This window comes from Acipenser ruthenus, chromosome 6 (genome assembly GCF_902713425.1).
Source record: "Acipenser ruthenus chromosome 6, fAciRut3.2 maternal haplotype, whole genome shotgun sequence".
In the NCBI taxonomy this organism is placed as follows: Eukaryota; Metazoa; Chordata; class Actinopteri; order Acipenseriformes; family Acipenseridae; genus Acipenser; species Acipenser ruthenus.
The window spans coordinates 82,330,923-82,353,204 of record NC_081194.1 but is presented as its reverse complement, the minus strand read 5'-3'; the positions used below and the strand labels follow the sequence as shown (position 1 = coordinate 82,353,204).

Here is a 22,282-nt window from a genome sequence, read left to right as displayed (position 1 = left end):
TGGCTCCGTATTTCCTCTGAATGTCTGGAATAGTATCTCGTTTTATAGGAAGCACTTAAATGCAGGCTTTAATACGGTACCAGGGGTTTATATGGAAAGGAAACTCTGTGTGTGGTGTCCAAAATGGGTTCATAACAAAATCTTCCACTGGAGATCATTGTCGCTCTTTTTGAAGGCTTTCCAACCTGATGTTTCACTGTTTCCTAGACCTTAAAGTATCCCCTTTGACAGAAACGTGCTGTTCCAAAATAAATAGCAATGAAAACACAAAAAACACACCAAGGACTCATTTAGATTTAAAAAGTGATAGGGAAGTGCTTTGTAAATATGACTTCCATGAACACCTAGCAGACATGTAGAATGAATACAGAAGGGCACCTAGCAGACATGTAGGATAAATAGAGAACGGCACCTAGCAGACATGTAGAATGGATAGAGAAAGAGCACCTAGCAGACATGTAGAATGAATAGAGAAGAGCACCTAGCAGACATGTAGAATGAATAGATAAGAGCACCTAGCAAACATGTAGAATGAATAGAGAAGGGCACCTAGCAGACATGTAGAATAAATAGAGAAGGGCACCTAGCAGACATGTAGAATGAATAGAGAAGGGCACCTAGCAGACATGTAGAATGAATAGAGAAGAGCACCTAGCAGACATGTAGAATGAATAGATAAGAGCACCTAGCAAACGTAGAATGAATAGATAAGAGCACCTAGCAGACATGTAGAATGAATGGAGAAGGGCACCTAGCAGACATGTAGAATGAATAGAGAAGAGCACCTAGCAGACATGTAGAATGAATAGAGAAGAGCACTTAACAAAGTGAAAATGTTGTCGTATGTACTAAGAGAAAATTTTTTAATGAAGACAGCCACAACATACTCATTTCAATATTTGTTCTTCTTAGCGAGATCTCTGGCATTATAAATTGCAAGAGTCGTGCGACACTGTTCAAATAAATAGTGGGAGTTGAGTTGTGGTTTGCTGCAGCAGATGGTGCCTGAAGGATAACTTCTATACATGCAAGGGTGCAAGAATCAAAATAACATTGTGTTTGTTAAATTTAAACGTCATCTGTACAATACATTCTGTTCCGTCTTCATTTTACCTATTTTAATGTTATATATGTAAAATAGTGGGGGGCCCCCATCTTCACCCCCAAATAAAAAATGTGTTTCTATCAAAAATCATACAGGAGTAGCCCCTCGCTAAACCGGGTATGTTTGTCTGACATCAGGAGAGGTCGGATTTAAAACAAAAATCGCACACACATACATTTATAGTGTTCAAAAGCAATGCGCTGAAATAACAATAATGTGTTTTGGGTAGGCTACACATTACATTATGTAAAAATGCAAATCTGTACAGTACACCTGTACAGTATACTGTGCAGTAGTAAAATCAAATGAACACCCTAGCGCACTTTGCTTTTATTTTAGCCTGTAGGCTACCGGTATAGTAACACAAAATAAATCATGCTGCTGCATTGCACACATTGGTGTACAATGCAAATAAAAGATGATTTTTAATTGAAACTATGTGATTTTATTATTATTATTATTCACTTGGCAGCCTATACAGTTAACACAAAATAGATCATGGTGCTGCATTGACAAGGTATGATACTTTCAGGAGGACAGTCAGTTCTCGGTAATACAAATTTCAAGGGACTAGCAACAAATTTTGCATTGTACCACTAATTCATATTATCATAAGCAGCCTATAAGCCAAATGTATACTGTACGTTTATACTTAAGTTCATTAGGGGTGCAGTGCTAAATTGTGCACAATTACAAACCACCTGCACATTAATAGAATAGGTGTGTTTCCTATTCCTATACAGATGCTCAGAATGAGCTGGAGGGGTTAGTGGCACATGTGTGCAGTCTATTGCTTCCTGGTTTTAGGGAAAAATATGTATTTCCCTGTTCGTCTCAAAAATGCATTGAGCACAACTGGCAATGCATGAGAAAAGGCTGACTGGGAAATGCCAGCAAGAATTGCGACTGTTTAAAATATGCTTTCTAAAGTTCTTTAAAAATTGATGTGATTGTAAGAGTCACAATTGTCTGCAGCTTCCATACATCTCATTATAATATTTGAGAACCCCGATTTGCACTATCTCCCCCTCTTTTTGTGAATTTATGCAAGAACGCCCAGAATTACATATTCATCTAAGGTTGAACCGCAAAGAAAAACTGCTTCCGCAAAGCATTCCTTAAAAAGTCGCTAATAGCATTGTGCCTGTCTAGTCCATTTCACCCTAGACTTCCGCCTGTCTAGTCCATTTCACCCTAGACTTCCGCCTGTCTAGTCCATTTCACCCTAGACTTCCGCCTGTCTAGTCCATTTCACCCTAGACTTCCGCCTGTCTAGTCCATTTCACCCAAGACTTCCGCCTGTCTAGTACATTTCACCCTAGACTTCCGCCTGTCTAGTCCATTTCACCCTAGACTTCCGCCTGTCTAGTCCATTTCACCCTAGACTTCCGCCTGTCTAGTCCATTTCACCCTAGACTTCCGCCTGTCTAGTCCATTTCACCCTAGACTTCCGCCTGTCTAGTCCATTTCACCCTAGACTTCCGCCTGTCTAGTCCATTTCACCCTAGACTTCCGCCTGTCTAGTCCATTTCACCCTAGACTTCCGCCTGTCTAGTCCATTTCACCCTAGACTTCCGCCTGTCTAGTCCATTTCACCCTAGACTTCCGCCTGTCTAGTCCATTTCACCCTAGACTTCCGCCTGTCTAGTCCATTTCACCCTAGACTTCCGCCTGTCTAGTACATTTCACCCTAGACTTCCGCCTGTCTAGTACATTTCACCCTAGACTTCCGCCTGTCTAGTCCATTTCACCCTAGACTTCCGCCTGTCTAGTCCATTTCACCCTAGACTTCCGCCTGTCTAGTCCATTTCACCCTAGACTTCCGCCTGTCTAGTACATTTCACCCTAGACTTCCGCCTGTCTAGTCCATTTCACCCTAGACTTCCGCCTGTCTAGTCCATTTCACCCTAGACTTCCGCCTGTCTAGTCCATTTCACCCTAGACTTCCGCCTGTCTAGTCCATTTCACCCTAGACTTCCGCCTGTCTAGTCCATTTCACCCTAGACTTCCGCCTGTCTAGTCCATTTCACCCTAGACTTCCGCCTGTCTAGTACATTTCACCCTAGACTTCCGCCTGTCTAGTCCATTTCACCCTAGACTTCCGCCTGTCTAGTCCATTTCACCCTAGACTTCCGCCTGTCTAGTACATTTCACCCTAGACTTCCGCCTGTCTAGTCCATTTCACCCTAGACTTCCGCCTGTCTAGTCCATTTCACCCTAGACTTCCGCCTGTCTAGTCCATTTCACCCTAGACTTCCGCCTGTCTAGTCCATTTCACCCTAGACTTCCGCCTGTCTAGTCCATTTCACCCTAGACTTCCGCCTGTCTAGTCCATTTCACCCTAGACTTCCGCCTGTCTAGTCCATTTCACCCTAGACTTCCGCCTGTCTAGCACATTTCACCCTAGACTTCTGCCTGTCTAGTCCATTTCACCCTAGACTTCCGCCTGTCTAGTCCATTTCACCCTAGACTTCCGCCTGTCTAGTCCATTTCACCCTAGACTTCCGCCTGTCTAGTCCATTTCACCCTAGACTTCCGCCTGTCTAGTCCATTTCACCCTAGACTTCCGCCTGTCTAGTCCATTTCACCCTAGACTTCCTAGACTTCCGCCTGTCTAGTACATTTCACCCTAGACTTCCGCCTGTCTAGTCCATTTCACCCTAGACTTCCGCCTGTCTAGTCCATTTCACCCTAGACTTCCGCCTGTCTAGTCCATTTCACCCTAGACTTCCGCCTGTCTAGTCCATTTCACCCTAGACTTCCGCCTGTCTAGTACATTTCACCCTAGACTTCCGCCTGTCTAGTCCATTTCACCCTAGACTTCCGCCTGTCTAGTCCATTTCACCCTAGACTTCCGCCTGTCTAGTACATTTCACCCTAGACTTCCGCCTGTCTAGTCCATTTCACCCTAGACTTCCGCCTGTCTAGTCCATTTCACCCTAGACTTCCGCCTGTCTAGTACATTTCACCCTAGACTTCCGCCTGTCTAGTCCATTTCACCCTAGACTTCCGCCTGTCTAGTCCATTTCACCCTAGACTTCCGCCTGTCTAGTCCATTTCACCCTAGACTTCCGCCTGTCTAGTCCATTTCACCCTAGACTTCCGCCTGTCTAGTCCATTTCACCCTAGACTTCCGCCTGTCTAGTACATTTCACCCTAGACTTCTGCCTGTCTAGTACATTTCACCCTAGACTTCTGCCTGTCTAGTACATTTCACCCTAGACTTCTGCCTGTCTAGTACATTTCACCCTAGACTTCCGCCTGTCTAGTACATTTCACCCTAGACTTCCGCTTGTCTAGTACATTTCACCCTAGACTTCCGCCTGTGTTTCAATTGTAAAGTTATTAATTATCTTAACCCTTGAGCAGTTCTGTCTGGCAATGTACCAGGGAACCTACCACTGCCCCCAGCTAGCTTTCAACCCAGATGCATTGAGTACTACTGGTTCAGACTCCTTCATTTAGCTCAGTGAGTCAAGTGGATTTTTATTGTAAGAGAACAAAAACCCTTTATTCCACTGGAAAGCTCTATTCATTTTTTCATTTCTTGCTGAATTTAATGTATTAAAAACAACCAAAAAACACGGTACGTCATGTATTCAGATAACACAAGAAGGGCTTACACCAGTTCCAGGAAGTTAAAGTGGGACATTTCACAGATCCAGATAGCTACTATACAGGTTGATACACATCTCCTCATTTAGACACATGTGGAATTAACATGGAATTTATTTGATTTGGACAGTGGCGAACAACGTGGTGTCAACTTGAAAAACTGCAATTAAAAAAAACAAATAACCATTCAAAACAAATGAATGCTGTGGGCAGGCTGTCAAGACTTACTTGATAAGGGTAAAGGGTCACTCCATTGGCTCTTGACATAGACCAGGTCCCGTCCAGATACTGGTGTGCCTGAATGGGGCCCGAGCCCAGGATGTTGCCGTTGCCTGGGCTGCTTGCTTTCCCAGCATGCCCGGGGGCACCGTTCTTCTTCTCGATGCCCAGGCTATTGGGTTTGCTGGAGTGCTTGCCTGGCTGGAAGCTCATGTAGCCAGGGCTGGTGTAGGAGGCTGGGATGAAGGACCAGTCCCGATGTCCCTGCAGGCCGCCCATGCTGCGGGATCCCCCTAGCGAGGGCATGTTGGAGGGAGGGGGCGACCCTGGCGAGGTGTCGCGCTGCTCCAGGGCGGCAGCCTGCTCTAGCGTTAGCACCATCTGAATGGCCTCCTGCTTCAGCTGGTTCAGGTGGGTGGCGCAGACGTCACAGCGGCTGTCCTTCTCGTTCCAGGCCTTGCGGGTGGTGTTGGGGACTTGGAGCTTGTCGTGAATCAGGGCAGAGAATGAAGGGCCCTGTGAGAGAGACAAAGGGATTATCTGTCATTACAGCAGTCCATGTTTGAGTGTAGCGCAGTGACACACTGAATGTGTGGATTATCTGTCATTACAGCAGTCCATGTTTGAGTGTAGCGCAGTGACACACTGAATGTGTGGATTATCTGTCCGGATGCAATCTGTAGTATGGATCATGGATTTGTTCTGGAATAAGCAGTGCTAGATATCAACATGTTCTCATCAACATGTTCTCCTGTTAGAAATATGCTATGAGTGTTTCTTTTTTTATAATTATTCCTTTGGTTAGTTTGTTTTATATGTGCTGTCACTATGATTGAGTGCCTAGTGATCAGGCATTTGGGTCTCCAAGGACACACGAAAAAATATGAGATCTCAAAGATCCACTTGGGTGTGAGTCACCTTAGAAACAGAAAGCCCCAGGCACACCTATACATTGTTAAGCATCATGTCTGAAAACAATAAGAAAACAATACAGATTTTAGGGTATTGTGTTTATTTGCTTTACTGCATTTCCTGTAACTTAAATTGCAGGAATACTCTATACCAATAAAGACATCTGACCCATTGACTGTATTCTTCCTTTTCTTGCACAGTGCACACATGCTGTAAGAGATAACAGTCAGCAGAGGTTTGGAAAGGGAATCGTGGAGCTTAAAGGACTTTAGCAATCCAATGTGAATACACTGCCCATACTTACATTCACTCTTTATGTAAGTCTGCTATGTAATGATTCATATTCCAAAGGCCACTATCTCTATTCAGATCTCCTGCTCTTTGAACTAAGAAGTCTCTTAATGAGGTGGGCGCAGTAATTAGATAAGAACGATTTTGATTAAATATGTATCAAGCACACCAGAACCATCGTCTCCCAGAGTGCTGTAGAGCATCACAATCAGGAATAGGGAATGCAGAGAGAATTGAGACAGTATCTACTGCAGTGAATCATAATTAGAGCTTCTGTTTCTCTGTTTTCTAGCTATTTTCAAGTCTATGTAAATCGTTTTTTGGGGGGGATTTCACTTTTTATATACTGTATAAAATTATTTTTTTCAGTTACTTTCGTTTTTTTCTGTCACAATATGTATAGTAACTGGACAGTACTTGCACACTTCAATTGTGTGTTGAGGCATTTTTTTACATTTTGCCACAATTTTCAATTCTGTTTTAAATTCCACAAACGTGTAAATACTCCCTATAGCTTTAAATCTCGCGAGCAACAAAATCTTGTTTTAAATCTCGCAACTGTGTCTCCAATAGAAATGTAGGAATTTGTTGCCACTCAGTAGTTGGGGTGGGTTTAAAGTATTCAGAACAAATCAATGATAGATACAAGTCAGGAAGGAGGGACATTGCCCAGCTGCACTGGGAAAGATTTTTTTTTTTTTTAGGTATTTTATTTTATTTTTTTCGAAGGGGAAAAGGGGTCAAGTCAGCGTGAATGAACAGAACCACAGAGAAGCCTTCACTGATTTATAAATCACTGCAGTTTTCAGAACAGCTCCATCTTACACCATGAACAGAACCACAGAGAAGCCTTCGTTGATTTATAAATCACTGCAGTTTTCAGAACAGCTCCATCTCACACCATGAACAGAACCACAGAGAAGCCTTCGTTGATTTATAAATCACTGCAGTTTTCAGAACAGCTCCATTTTACACCATGAACAGTTGTCATTGGGGGAACCAGTTTGGAAAACGCAGTGGGTTCTATTTGAGCATTTTACTGGGACCTTTCTAGAAAGCAATACATCCTGATGTGTCTCGGCAGTTCTGCACAGTATAAGGTTTCTCTTTGTGAAACCCTGCTTCACATGGTTGTGTCCCAGTTTTTCACCAGTATGAGTTTGAACCCTGTACCTGTACCTGTACCTGTACCTGTACCTGGACTGAATGAAACTGCAGCACTTCACAAGTGCAGTGTCCCATGTGGTTTATATCAATGGGATTCCAACCTCAGCGATTGGTCACCCTCTGGTGTGCAATCTAACAGCAGGGTTACCTTAAGAAATAAGGCAACCAACAAGGCGCATGCCTCACATTGAATAAGCAGAACATGTGCAAAGTAAGTTCACAATACAGAACAATGTACCCACTTTACTCCTTTGCTAAACACAGTATTAAAATCTTGAGAAAATGCGGCACATTCTGCTGGTGAGCTTGTAATTTTAATTAATTGGGTTTAGCGCTATTCCTCTCATATCATGTGAAATCATTACCAAGTGTGCAGCTCTCATAAAACCAGATGAATGGAAATCTGGAAATGGAAGCTGGTACAGCTCAGGCAGATGTGAGCTCCCATGAAACCAGCTGAACTGCATCACAGAGGAGATGGATTCACACTGAACCCAATTGAATTAACCATACAAACAAAAGGAGTTTATTCTTAATGTAAAAACTCTGAATGTCAACTTTTAGCAACACAATTCTCAGCACATAATGATACTGTTGCTCTGTCCTAAACAGCTAAGACCAGCTCATTTTTAAATGTATATTTTACCTGCAGATCGGCAGCTTCAAAGTGAACCTTGCTGAAGCAAAACAAAAAGACGACACAAAAATAGGAGGAGTGGCAAACACTGATGCAGCAGCAAAGGTCATTCAAAATGATATAGACAAAATTCAGAACTGGGCAGACACATGGCTAATGACATTTAATAGAGAAAAGTGTAAGGTACTGCACGCAGGCAATAAAAATGTGCATTATAAATACCATATGGGAGATACTGAAATTGAAGAAGCAATCTATGAAAAAGACCAAGGAGTTTATGTTGACTCAGAAATGTCTTCATCTAGACAATGTGGGGAAGCTATAAAAAAAAATGCCAACAAGATCCTCGGATATATTGTGAAAAGTGTTGAATTTAAATCAAAGGAAGTAATATTAAAACTTTACAATGCTTTAGTAAGACCTCATCTAGAATATTGTGTTCAGTTCTGGTCACCTCGTTACAAAAAGGATATGGCTGCTCTAGAAAGAGTGCAAAGAAGAGCGAACAGAATTATCCCGGGTTTAAAAGGCATGTCGTATGCAGATAGGCTAAAAGAATTTAATCTATTCAGTCTTGAACAAAGAAGACTACGCGGTGATCTGATTCAAGCATTCAAAATCCTAAAAGGTATAGACAATGTTGACCCAGGGTACTTTTTTGACCTGAAAAAAGAAACAAGGACCAGGGGTCACAAATGGAGATTAGGTAAAGGGGCATTCAGAACAGAAAATAGGAGGCACTTTTTTACACAGAGAATTGTGAGGGTCTGGAACCAACTCCCCAGTAATGTTGTTGAAGCTGACACCCTGGGATCCTTCAAGAAGCTGCTTGATGAGATTCTGGGATCAATAAGCTACTAAAAACCAAAAGAGTAAGATGGGCCGAATGGCCTCCTCTCGTTTGTAAACCTTCTTATGTTCTTATGTTCTTAAAAGCCTGTGAAGCCCAGCTCAGAAGCCCCACTGAACCTGCCTCAGTAGTTGTGTCTCACATTGTGGTAGAGACTCTCGTGCTCTTTCTTTCCCTGAACAGGAGTTCATGCTGAATGGACTCTCGTGCTCTTTCATTCCCTGCACAGGAGTTCATGTTGAGTGGGCTCTCGTGCTCTTTCATTCCCTGCACAGGAGTTCATGTTGAGTGGACTCTCGTGCTCTTTCATTCCCTGCACAGGAGTTCATGTTGAGTGGACTCTCGTGCTTTTTCATTCCCTGCACAAGGAGTTCATGCTGAATGGACTCTCGTGCTCTTTCATTCCCTGCACAGGAGTTCATGTTGTGTGGACTCTCGTGCTCTTTCATTCCCTGCACAGGAGTTCATGTTGAGTGGACTCTCGTGCTCTTTCATTCCCTGCACAAGGAGTTCATGCTGAATGGACTCTCGTGCTCTTTCATTCCCTGCACAGGAGTTCATGTTGGACTCTCGTGCTTTTTCATTCCCTGCACAGGAGTTCATGTTGGACTCTCGTGCTTTTTCATTCCCTGCACAGGAGTTCATGTTGGACTCTCGTGCTTTTTCATTCCCTGCACAGGAGTTCATGTTGGACTCTCGTGCTTTTTCATTCCCTGCACAGGAGTTCATGTTGGACTCTCGTGCTTTTTCATTCCCTGCACAGGAGTTCATGTTGGACTCTCGTGCTTTTTCATTCCCTGCACAGGAGTTCATGTTGGACTCTCGTGCTCTTTCATTCCCTGCACAGGAGTTCATGTTGAGTGGACTCTCGTGCTCTTTCATTCCCTGCACAGGAGTTCATATTGAGTGGACTCTCGTGGCCTTTCATTCCTTGCACAGGAGTTCATGCTGAGTGGACTCTCGTGCTCTTTCATTCTCTGCACAGGAGTTTATGATGAGTGGACTCTCGTGCTCTTTAATTCCCTGCACAGGAGTTCATGTTGAGTGGCTCTAATGTGTCCACTTGGTATGCAATTAGACAAAGGGGGCTGCTGCCAGCGCCCAGAATACCACTTGCCTAGTGAGCGCTTCCTGCTATGGGCTGACTGACGAGGGCATAAATCCAGGTAATTAAGGGTTGTCCATGGCAAAGGGGGCCCTATTCTAATTAAAACCAGACATGCCTGCTGTCACTGGAAATCTCTGCGTTTTTAAAAGGCAGGCTTTTCTTTTTACTGAGTGACAGAGTGACTTCTCATGAGCTCTGTGTCCTATTGGATTGTTTCCTTTTTCACCACCTAAAAGGGGACTGTTACCTTTCAAACACTCTGACTGGTTTAAACCAGGACTGCAAGCAATCACCTGCTATATTGTGTGATTGAACTATGAACTGGGGTTTATATATAAATACTCCTCATGTAATACCATATTCATAATGTTATCATATGAGGACTGGCCATCAGAAATGTTATTGTCTGCATTGCAATCAATACAATTACAAGATAGAATAACCTCTAAACACAGAACTACAGTGATAGGGATCAGCTAACCACCTCTAAACACAGAACTACAGTGATATGGATCAGCAAACAACCTCAAAACACAGAACTACAGTGATAGGGATCAGCTAACAACCTCAAAACACAGAACTACAGTGATAGGGATCAGCTAACAACCTCTAAACACAGAACTACAGTGATAGGTATCAGCTAACAACCTCTAAACACAGAACTACAGTGATAGGTATCAGCTAACAACCTCTAAACACAGAACTACAGTGATAGGGATCAGCTAACAACCTCAAAACACAGAACCACAGTGATAGGGATCAGCTAACAACCTCTAAACACAGAACTACAGTGATAGGGATCAGCTAACAACCTCTAAACACAGAACTACAGTGATAGGGATCAGCTAACAACCTCAAAACACAGAACCACAGTGATAGGGATCAGCTAACAACCTCTAAACACAGAACTACAGTGATAGGGATCAGCTAACAACCTCTAAACACAGAACTACAGTGATAGGGATCAGCTAACCACCTCTAAACACAGAACTACAGTGATATGGATCAGCAAACAACCTCAAAACACAGAACTACAGTGATAGGGATCAGCTAACAACCTCAAAACACAGAACTACAGTGATAGGGATCAGCTAACAACCTCTAAACACAGAACTACAGTGATAGGGATCAGCTAACAACCTCTAAACACAGAACTACAGTGATAGGGATCAGCTAACAACCTCTAAACACAGAACTACAGTGATAGGTATCAGCTAACAACCTCTAAACACAGAACTACAGTGATAGGGATCAGCTAACAACCTCTAAACACAGAACTACAGTGATAGGGATCAGCTAACAACCTCTAAACACAGAACTACAGTGATAGGGATCAGCTAACATTGTGTCATTCCTTCATGCTTTTAAGATTATTAAAAATGATTTTCCTATACCATTAAACCAAATGTATGTATGTCTGTCTGTCTGTATGTATGCATGTATGCATGTGTGTGTCTGTGTGTGTGTGTATGTATGTGTGTATGTGTGTGGGGGGGTATGTATGCATGTATGCATGTGTGTGTATGCATTTATGCATGTGTCTTTGTGTGTATGCATGTATGTGTGTGTATGTATGTGTGTGTGTGTGTCTGTGTGTGTGTATGCATGTATGTGTGTGTATGTGTGTGTGTGTGTATGCATGTATGTATGTATGTATGTATGCATGCATGCACTGAATTTATATAAGTAAATATACTATAGTACACTGGTAAGCCAGCCGTTCTGAAAGTCAAGCTTCCCTGCTCACTCGCTGGGAAACACCCCCTAGGAACATTATTCTATTGGCTGTACATCTCATTGTGTCCTTCAAGGTGAATCATCCTAGTGTGCTATTGAATGAACTCTGTCTCTGTCCCACTCTCATTTACAAGGCTCCCCTGCCTGTTTCTGTACTCCAGCGCGTTTGTAGGTTTACTGCACTGGAACAAAGACAACATGAGCCTGTTTCTTTTACCATTGCCAGCTAGGGTTTCTCACACAGTAAATTACCCAAACCATTCCAAGCATTGAGAAAAATAATAATAAATGCAAAAAAGAAATACTCCTCAGGGCAGGCAGTCCGTGGCTTCATCCATCTGCAAAGAGCCCTCAAGCATACACTCCATTACCCCTGTAATGATGATGTTCAATGTTTTTGATCATTAAGACACCATGTAGCCATAACTCACCTGATCCTTTCACTGTCCACCACTGTGACAACTGGGTTTGATGCTGTATCCAGCAAGACGTGTTTAAAGTGAGCTTGACTCTGCTTCCTCTCAGCACCCCCACACTGTCCCTTTCTATTTAAGATAGACCATTTTGAAAACAAAATGATCACATCCTTCTGCTCCTTATAGAGTGTCCTAGAAAAACACCCTGTAATGCACTGAAATTGAGATTACTGAAGAGGTTTTACTGGAAGATGCTGCACACCGGATAGGGTTCAAGTGGAGTATTTTTATTTAAAAACTCACCATGATATTGCCAGACTTGGTTTTCTGTTTCATTTTATATGCACGACTTGTTTTTGTTTAACCTTTTTATTCTGGCTCGGGGGAGCTGTGTTTTTGTTTATAATTTGATTTAAGAAAAATAAACTTGTAGTTCCAGTCCTGAGTCTCCTTTCTGCCTCCTGACCACCATAGACACCCGGCCACTCTACCACAGGCCAGTATAAAAATGGAGTGCAGACCAAACAGATGACCACAGAGCACATACTTTTGCAATAAAAATCTCCAATTCTGTTTTTATCGGCTGATCTTTTTGCCCTAGGATACTTCAGGGCCTGAAATAAACATGGAAAGGCAGCAAAGGAAAATGTTTGACGTAATGAAGGGCTGTTGAAAACCTGTCTGCTACTTACCCTGTTCTGAACCAGCAGGCGGTTCTGGTAAGTCTAGTGAATATGGCATGTTTCCAGGCATTATCAAAAAGATGAGATAACTATTACAGACACAAGTCAATTAATAGAAACAGACAAGCAAACAACACTGTTCTAGTAGAGCATCTAGATCCCATAGGAACTGTATCAGTCACACAGAGGTAAACAAAGACGCCAAACAGCAACTGAGGAAGATAAATCCCATTCCCACAATGCTGCAGTCTCCGCTTTGCTTGGGTGGTTTTCACTGTAGGTGAAACTGAGTAAAAATGAAACATGGAAAACATGCATTCCTACATATTTCTATCTAACACTGTATGCCTTACATCGAAAGATGTCGTCACTGTACTTTGTCATTTGGAATTAAGTTAATGTCTAAAATGAACTGGAAATTAAAGGCTTAGTTCTCACAGATGTTTTTTGTTTATCAATATACATTTTAAGCCAATAATTAATTGTGGTAGATTACATTTTTTTTGTAGCATTAACAGTGCTACAAGACTATTTCACATTCTAGCAGTACTTGAAGGCTGTGTGAGGTTATTAGCAATTAACATATTTAACTAATTATTGTAACAATGTCTTTGGTTGCTCCATGCTAATTAAATGATCTTTTAAAGCACACATAATTCAATGTGCTCCTGGATTGCATTTCTTGGTTTGGATTTGTGAGGAATGGATTCTGCAAATGTTGTAGAGCACCAGGGAGGGTCCTAGTTTAAGCAGTCATAGTCTAATGCTGGTGGCATTTAAATATGCCTTCTTTTACAGCAATTGAATAAAGTAGACCCCACAATACAAATCCACTTCTGTGCTAATGAATAGGGAGGGACAGCACATTTTCAAAGGGTGATGAGTAACCGTGAGCGTCAGTTATCAATTTCATTTCTGAGCTGAAAGTTTTTAAGGATCTGTTTCTATTTTAACTGCAGTCCTGCAGGTTACTATCCTCTTGAATCTCCCCCTGCTTTATAGATTTCACATTCACTAGCATCACTAGTAATACAGACCACCCAAGTGACCTGCATTTTGAAGTGCAAATTGACCCTGTACAATGTTCTTGTTAAGGCACCAAGAAGGTGCATGCTGCCTCTGTGCATGCTGCCTCTTTACAGCGTGGAATGGGTGAATGCAGGACCAGGTCCAAAGAGGGAGGGCCCTCAACAATGAGCTTCTAATTTAATTTTTCTCTTTTTCTCTCAGTTGAGTGACTCTAACCCACCCTAACCCACCCTAACCCAAGATAAATCGCCGCACTTGGTATGGTTTGGGGTTTTTAACCCAAGATAAATCGCCACACTTGGTATGGTTTGGGGTTTTTAACCCAAGATATTGGTATGGTTTGGGGTTTTTAACCCAAGATAAATCACCGCACTTGGTATGGTTTGGGGTTTTTAACCCAAGATAAATAGCCACACTTGGTATGGTTTGGGGTTTTTAACCCAAGATAAATTGCCGCACTTGGTATGGTTTGGGGTTTTTAACCCAAGATAAATCACCGCACTTGGTATGGTTTGGGGTTTTTAACCCAAGATAAATCACCGCACTTGGTATGGTTTGGGGTTTTTAACCCAAGATAAATAGCCACACTTGGTATGGTTTGGGGTTTTTAACCCAAGATAAATTGCCGCACTTGGTATGGTTTGGGGTTTTTAACCCAAGATAAATCACCGCACTTGGTATGGTTTGGAGTTTTTAACCCAAGATAAATCGCTGCACTTGGTATGGTTTGGGGTTTTTAACCCAAGATAAATCGCTGCACTTGGTATGGTTTGGGGTTTTTAACCCAAGATAAATCACCGCACTTGGTATGGTTTGGGGTTTTTAACCCAAGATAAATCGCTGCACTTGGTATGGTTTGGGGTTTTTAACCCAAGATAAATCACCGCACTTGGTATGGTTTGGGGTTTTTAACCCAAGATAAATCACCGCACTTGGTATGGTTTGGGGTTTTTAACCCAAGATAAATCACCGCACTTGGTATGGTTTGGGGTTTTTAACCCAAGATAAATCGCCACACTTGGTTCAGGGTTTTTGCTTCGTGTACATGCCTAACAGCAATGACACCATTTTATTTTCCTAAAGTACAACACATTTTGTTTACCCGCAGTGGTGGCCAGGTTTTCTAACATCAATGTGCTGTGTGGTTTCCAGTGATCATGAAGCTGACAGATAAAACCTAACTAAACAGAAGTGGTCACATTACCCTCAATCAGCTGCCCAAAGGATCAGCTTTTCTTTATTAAACACATGCCAATACCTACCCTGGACCTTGAATGAGCAAGTAAGTGAGCAAAAAAAAAGAAATAAATGACTTGGGGCTTCTGTTGTGCCAGACGGTTATCGTAGCGTTACAAGCTCAAGTGCACTTCCACAGTGTTGGGTGTGCTCCTATGCGGCTCACTGTGTCAGAGGGGTTCTACAGTGTTTGCATACAAAGATCCGATTGGCTTAGAAAGCTGGCAGTTTCATCTCGTCACCAGCAGGGGGTATTAGAGCAGCTGGAGGTTCATTTTGGTCTCCATGGTGATATTCCTTCAGACTTCCATGTAACAACACAAGCAGACAGAATACCAAGATGGCCATGGCGGGAATCAAACTGTACCTGCAATCCTTTCTTCACCTCCCACCCGCCTTGAATCACTGGAAACTTATCGGAGGGACAAGACATAGGTTACTATATTTTACAATATAGACTCTGCTAGGAGAGCAAGTTAACCCTGGATATCAAACCAACTCATGTTTGTTGTTTATCTGTGCAAAGGGAATACAGAGCCTTGTCTTCTGCAGAGTCGTGGAATACTGTTCCAGAGCTGAAATCCATTTGAAATCTGTCTCACTTTCCATTGAGAAAGGCTGAAAGCAAAGTGATCTGAATGCTGGCTGTCTGCCCCAGTTAGGATTGCAGTTACAATAACCTGCAGGGACTCCAGCTCACTCTGATGTTACCCGACGAGCTTCCACTGTGAAGGACGTTGATATTAAGTGGGTGTCAAGCACCAAACTGCAGAAAACAATTGAGAATGGTCGAGCCACTTAATGAGGAAGCTCACTCTCAACCCAGGATGCTTTTCAGATGGTTCAGCTGCAGCCAGATAATGCATTCAGATAATGTATTCATCGCTTAATACTGTGAGCTACTACCATGGATTATTTTTTGACAGTGTACATAAAATAAGAGAAGTGTGTGAGAGGTTTGAGAAGCCAGCCCCAGAGCAGGCAGAGCCCCTGCAGAGCTGTCGCCACTGCCTGCTGTGCTGAATGTGAAGCACACAGGGGGATACGAGGCTGAATTTTAAAATTCAGGTGCAGAATTTATTAGAGGCAAAACAGACTAGAAAATCAATGTTGGCAAAAAAAAAAAGCAAGTGACTAGGAAAGTATTTTTTTATCAGCAGTACACTACTGGAAATGTATTTTGAACTAGATCAGTGAATTATTATTTATTTCTTAGCAGACTCCCTTATCCAACTTACAAGATATCACATTATTTTTACATACAATTACATTATTATTTACACATTATTTTTACATACAATTACCCAGTTATACAGTGGGGTTTTTTTTAACTGGAGCAATCTAGGTAAAGTGCTTTGCTCAAGAGTACAGGAGCAGTGTCCCCACCTGGGATTGAACCCACGACCCTCCGGTCAAGAGTCCAGAGCCCTAACCACTACTCCACACTGCTGCCCTATCTTGTAGCTCAGTGAATTGTCTTGCAGCTCAGTGAATTATCTTGTAGCTCAGTGAATTATCTTGTAGCTCAGTGAATTATCTTGTAGCTCAGTGAATTATCTTGTAGATCAGTGAATTATCTTGTAGATCAGTGAATTATCTTGTAGCTCAGTGAATTATCTTGCAGCTCAGTGAATTATCTTGTAGCTCAGTGAATTATCTTGTAGCTCAGTGAATTATCTTGTAGATCAGTGAATTATCTTGTAGATCAGTGAATTATCTTGCAGCTCAGTGAATTATCTTGCAGCTCAGTGAATTATCTTGTAGCTCAGTGAATTATCTTGCAACTCAGTGAATTATCTTGCAGCTCAGTGAATTATCTTGTAGCTCAGTGAATTATCTTGCAGATCAGTGAATTATCTTGTAGATCCGTGAATTATCTTGTAGCTCAGTGAATTATTTTGCAACTCAGTGATTTATCTTGCAGATCAGTGAATTACCTATCAATGGCTGTCACTAGCATATTCCCTTTTTCTGGTTTATCCGGCTCTGTTGTGTTTTTCAAAGCGTTAGTGAACATCCCACTGCTTCTTTGGAACTTTCTCTCTGTTGACTGTTGCTGCCTCTGGAGTGCTACCTTTTAATATTTTTATCCACATATCTTTGCAGAACAATATTTCTCATCCACTGCTATTATTGAAACACAGAGATTGAGTTTTTAAAGATATTAACAACCATTCGTAGCTCACAGGATGCAGCATTAGTTTGCAGTGAGTGCATGTAATAAAAGTCATGGGTTGTTTGCTGTATGAACCCCAGAACCCAGTAACTGTACTGGTTCCATTGTATGTCAATAATGTTTTGGGCTTCAAAACTAGCTGATCCAAATTCTACAAAGTAACTCAAGTGTGTTCAATCCTGCAGGGAGGTGATACTGTACATGCTCCTATAATTGGTTGGATGTATTTAGAGCCTCTTTCCCAGACAAATAAACGTTGCCTACAGGTACTGATCTGCTGTGGGACATTTGATATGGATGGCACTGACAAACATTAGCATGCTAATCTGCAGCGGTCTTTGTTACATCCATTACGCCATGCCGTGCTGGCCTGCTCCCAGGATACAGAGAGCACAGGTCAAGGCTGGAACCCCTCGCTAGATCAATCTCTCGAGTCCCTGCCTGGTGTCTGATTGACAGGATACAGACAGCAGAGGTCAAGGCTGGAACCCCTCGCTAGATCAATCTCTCGAGTCCCTGCCTGGTGTCTGATTGACAGGGTACAGACAGCAGAGGTCAAGGCTGGAACCCCTCGCTAGATCAATCTCTCGAGTCCCTGCCTGGTGTCTGATTGACAGGATACAGACAGCAGAGGTCAAGGCTGGAACCCCTCGCTAGATCAATCTCTCGAGTCCCTGCCTGGTGTCTGATTGACAGGATACAGACAGTAGAGGTCAAGGCTGGAACCCCTCACTAGATCAATCTCTCGAGTCCCTGCCTGGTGTCTGATTGACAGGATACAGACAGCAGAGGTCAAGGCTGGAACCCCTCGCTAGATCAATCTCTCGAGTCCCTGCCTGGTGTCTGATTGAAGGTGTTCTTGTACATTTTGGAGGGAGTCTGGAACATTCAATAAAAGCCAAGCACCAAGTTTACCCTCCATGTTTTGCATCACCCTATAGAATTAACTAATTTTGCTTCTTAAAGTCAAATGAAACCTGCTGAATAACGTTACGTTAACATATTGAATTATATACCGCTTTGTAGTTTTTCATATACATAACGAAAAACTGTGATGCAAAACATTTGGCCATAGCTGTATGTCCACTTACAGTGTGGAGACAATGCTAAAGGCTTCCAGTCGAAACATTTGAGGCAGTTTTTCAAAAGAATCCCAGAAAAGGCCTGCACAGAGCCCATAAGCAGCTGTACATGTAAATCTGATGTGAAAGGATAAAAACTGTAGCTGTCATGCCATGTCTGTCTGTATCAGCTAAACCCTGACGTGTGAGCTGTGTGTATCAGTTAAACCCTGACACGTGAGCTGTCTGTATCAGCTAAACCCTGACACGTGAACTGTGTGTATCAGCTAAACCCTGACACGTGAGCTCAGAACCGTCTGGTTTAACAAAGGATCCGGCGCAGCCCCATTCAAAATCCCCTCTTACTAAAAACTTCTCAGTTAAACATGTTTTATTTTTAAAGGCCAGGTTTCACACTGCATTGAAATGACTGTCACAGAAACTCCAGTAAAATAACTAGAGTGCGCTCACATGGGATCTTTTGGAAAGGAACCTTGCCTTGGTCACATTCTAACTCTGAAATGTGTGCAAATGGATCAAATAAATACATAGAAGCCATCAGGAGTGTTTACTCCTAGCTGCTCTGCTAAAAAGAAACACATCAAAATTCAATGTCTGCCATTTCTGTGATAATCCACTCCGCGTAATATGACTTGGCCAGCGTTGTAAATCTAGCGGCAGTCATGTAGTGTTGGCTGGATGAGATCACAGTAGAGGCCCCTCCTCCTGACACGCTCTTATCTGGGCTTGGCTGCAGCATCAATAAAGAAAAGCATGTGCAGGGTTTGTAGTACCGAGATAAAGAAGCAGTTTTTTTTTTATAACACCACCTTGTTTGCTAAGGAGCTCATTTCTTAATCTAGCCTGTGGCCTGTAAGGCTATACTGCGTCACAAACAGAACTTTGAATAACACAGATGCATAGATGGGGGAACAAGATTTGTGTTACTTTGTTGCCACTAGGCTCTCCCACAACCCTGTACAAAACACGTATCTTAGATGAGTACTATTCTGTATGCAAAGGGGTGGAATGTCAGGGAGAGTCTGCTCTGGAACACTGGGGTGGAATGTCAGGGAGAGACTGCTCTGGATCACTGGGGTGGAATGTCAGGGAGAGTCTGCTGTGGATCACTGGGATGGAATGTCAGGGAGAGTCTGCTCTGGATCACTGGGGTGGAATGTCAGGAAGAGTCTGCTCTGGATCACTGGGGTGGAATGTCAGGGAGAGTCTGCTCTGGATCACTGGGGTGGAAGGTCAGGGAGAGACTGCTCTGGATCACTGGGGTGGAATGTCAGGGAGAGTCTGCTCTGGATCACTGGGGTGGAATGTCAGGGAGAGTCTGCTCTGGATCACTGGGGTGGAATGTCAGGAAGAGTCTGCTCTGGATCACTGGGGTGGAATGTCAGGGAGAGTCTGCTCTGGATCACTGGGGTGGAATGTCAGGAAGAGTCTGCTCTGGATCACTGGGGTGGAATGTCAGGGAGAGTCTGCTGTGGATCACTGGGATGGAATGTCAGGGAGAGTCTGCTCTGGATCACTGGGGTGGAATGTCAGGGAGAGTCTGCTCTGGATCACTGGGGTGGAATGTCAGGGAGAGTCTGCTCTGGATCACTGGGGTGGAATGTCAGGAAGAGTCTGCTCTGGATCACTGGGGTGGAATGTCAGGGAGAGTCTGCTCTGGATCGCTGGGGTGGAATGTCAGGGAGAGTCTGCTGTGGATCACTGGGATGGAATGTCAGGGAGAGTCTGCTCTGGATCACTGGGGTGGAATGTCAGGGAGAGACTGTTCTGGATCACTGGGGTGGAATGTCAGGGAGAGTCTGCTCTGGATCACTGGGGTGGAATGTCAGGGAGAGTCTGCTCTGGATCACTGGGGTGGAATGTCAGGAAGAGTCTGCTCTGGATCACTGGGGTGGAATGTCAGGGAGAGTCTGCTCTGGATCACTGGGGTGGAATGTCAGGAAGAGTCTGCTCTGGATCACTGGGGTGGAATGTCAGGGAGAGACTGCTCTGGATCACTGGGGTGGAATGTGCTGTTCTTTCTGTTGCTCACTCCCATCACAATTATTGGAAGGTGAAAATGAGGCCCACCGTGAATCAAACTCTTTAAATGCTGGGTCACCAGCACACTCCACCCAATAAAATGTCTACTGACAATTTAAAGACCCATTAGTCTCGCTCAGTCTCAAAATGCTAAGGGTTAAATTTGGAATTCAGAATTAGTTAAAAGGGGAATTGTGAAGTTGTTAATTTTTATTGTATGGCCCTTTTGATCGTGTCTCATTCGGATAGCTCCCAGGACTCAGCTGAAGCCCCGCTGGCTGAGGCATCGTGTCAAAGCTTGCAGGAGCCGTCGTTAAACATTAAAAGATAATCTGGGTTGCTCTGAAACAGAGACTCCCAACTGTCACTACTATGTGTGATGTCAGCATGCCCACGTACACTGGAACAGTATGAAAATCCTGGACTGCTGGCCTAACTGAAATGTTGCATTGTGTTAAGGCCAAGGCAAAGATATCATAAACTCAGTAAGCTCAGATTTTCAGTTGGGAATTTGACATAATGAATTCTGACACTGACAATATTTTTGTGATAAATGGATAAAAAGAAGTCTTTGGCAGTGTGCTTAAAAAATGTTTTAAATCAGTTTTAAATGTACATTGCATATTCAGTATGCACCTAATATCAATACAGTCATTTCTATACATCTACACTGCAGCAAATACAGACAAGGTTCAACCAGTTCTTACAGTCCTGCCATTGCAAGGTATTTGAAACTGTTCAACATTAAGCAGCAGCCAATATCACCAACCAGCCTGAAGTCTATAAAAAAAGAGTGTTTATATTTGCAGAGCAGCATGGCCTCTTTGTCTTGACAATTCTCCCAGATCAACAAACCACAGCTCCATAAGAGCCCTCAAGTTCGTTGCCTGCCATCTCCCATCCAGAAGCACATTCAGTGCCCTGCACGCCTCCTGCACTGTGCAGTGAAAAGAATCCTTTGATAGGATACACAGCCCCATCAGTGTAACTAAAACCAGGTACATTTATTGGATTTTGACGACTACAGCCCGCGATACTGCAATTATGTGCGATACTGTTATGCATGAATAAACAAGGTGCCAATCATCTCAGGAAATAACTGGGAAAACAGCCAAGGGAGAAGAGACAAAAAAAGGCAAATAAACATTTTGGTTTCCGAACCTGCACAGGATTGCACGAATCTGCACTGAATTACATGGACCTGCAAAGCATTGCATGGAACTGCACAGCATTGCACAAACCTGCACAGCATTGCACAAACCTGCACAACATTGCACAAACCTGCACAGCATTGCCAGACCTGCACAGCATTGCACGGACCTGCACAGCATTGCACAAACCTGCACAGCATTTCACAAACCTGTACAGCATTGCCAGACCTGCACAGCATTGCACGGACCTGCACAGCATTGCACAAACCTGCACAGCATTTCACAAACCTGTACAGCATTTCACAAACCTGTACAGCATTGCCAGACCTGCACAGCATTGCACGGACCTGCACACATGGACATAAAATAAAGCAGCAAAACTGGAGGTCAGTATTCTCCCCCCCCCATTCCAGAATAGATATGTCCTGTGTGTTTATTTCAAGTGAGATTCCTTTCATCAGGAAAGTCAATCTCAGCAGCAATTTTAAATGTGCTACATGCCTGATTTGTTCACAACGTGTGGTAAAAAAATAAGAGGCAGAGCAAATGTGATCCACGCTGTGAGTGGAATACAGATGAGATCAGGCCTCTAGAAAACACTGGACCCAATCGGATAAAGCCAGCCTTGCTGCAAGAACGTTCCATAACAGAATAGTGTGAGGGATCAAATGTTAGGTAAAATCATCCTATTAGGCTTGAATTACAATACCAACAACAGCACAGCTATTCAATATCAGCTTATTACCAGGATCCGCGTGGTAGACTCACCATTAAGATCTTGTTACTTGGTTACTAACTTTCTTTTCTCTCACGCAGGAAATGCATGTGTGGCAGTGGAAAATTATG

The 22,282-nt window shown here is 43.1% G+C and overlaps 1 protein-coding gene across 3 annotated transcripts in view; it reads right to left on the bottom strand.

Annotated features, from left to right (window-relative positions):
* LOC117411033 (kinesin-like protein KIF26B) overlaps window positions 1-22,282 on the bottom strand; it is a 189,723-nt gene that overhangs the window by 104,180 nt on the left and 63,261 nt on the right. For all 3 annotated transcript variants that reach the window (XM_059025914.1, XM_059025913.1, XM_059025912.1), the window contains exon 3: window positions 4,949-5,455. In XM_059025914.1, the coding sequence (XP_058881897.1) occupies window positions 4,949-5,455 (507 nt within the window). The remainder of the gene's footprint in view (window positions 1-4,948; window positions 5,456-22,282) is intronic.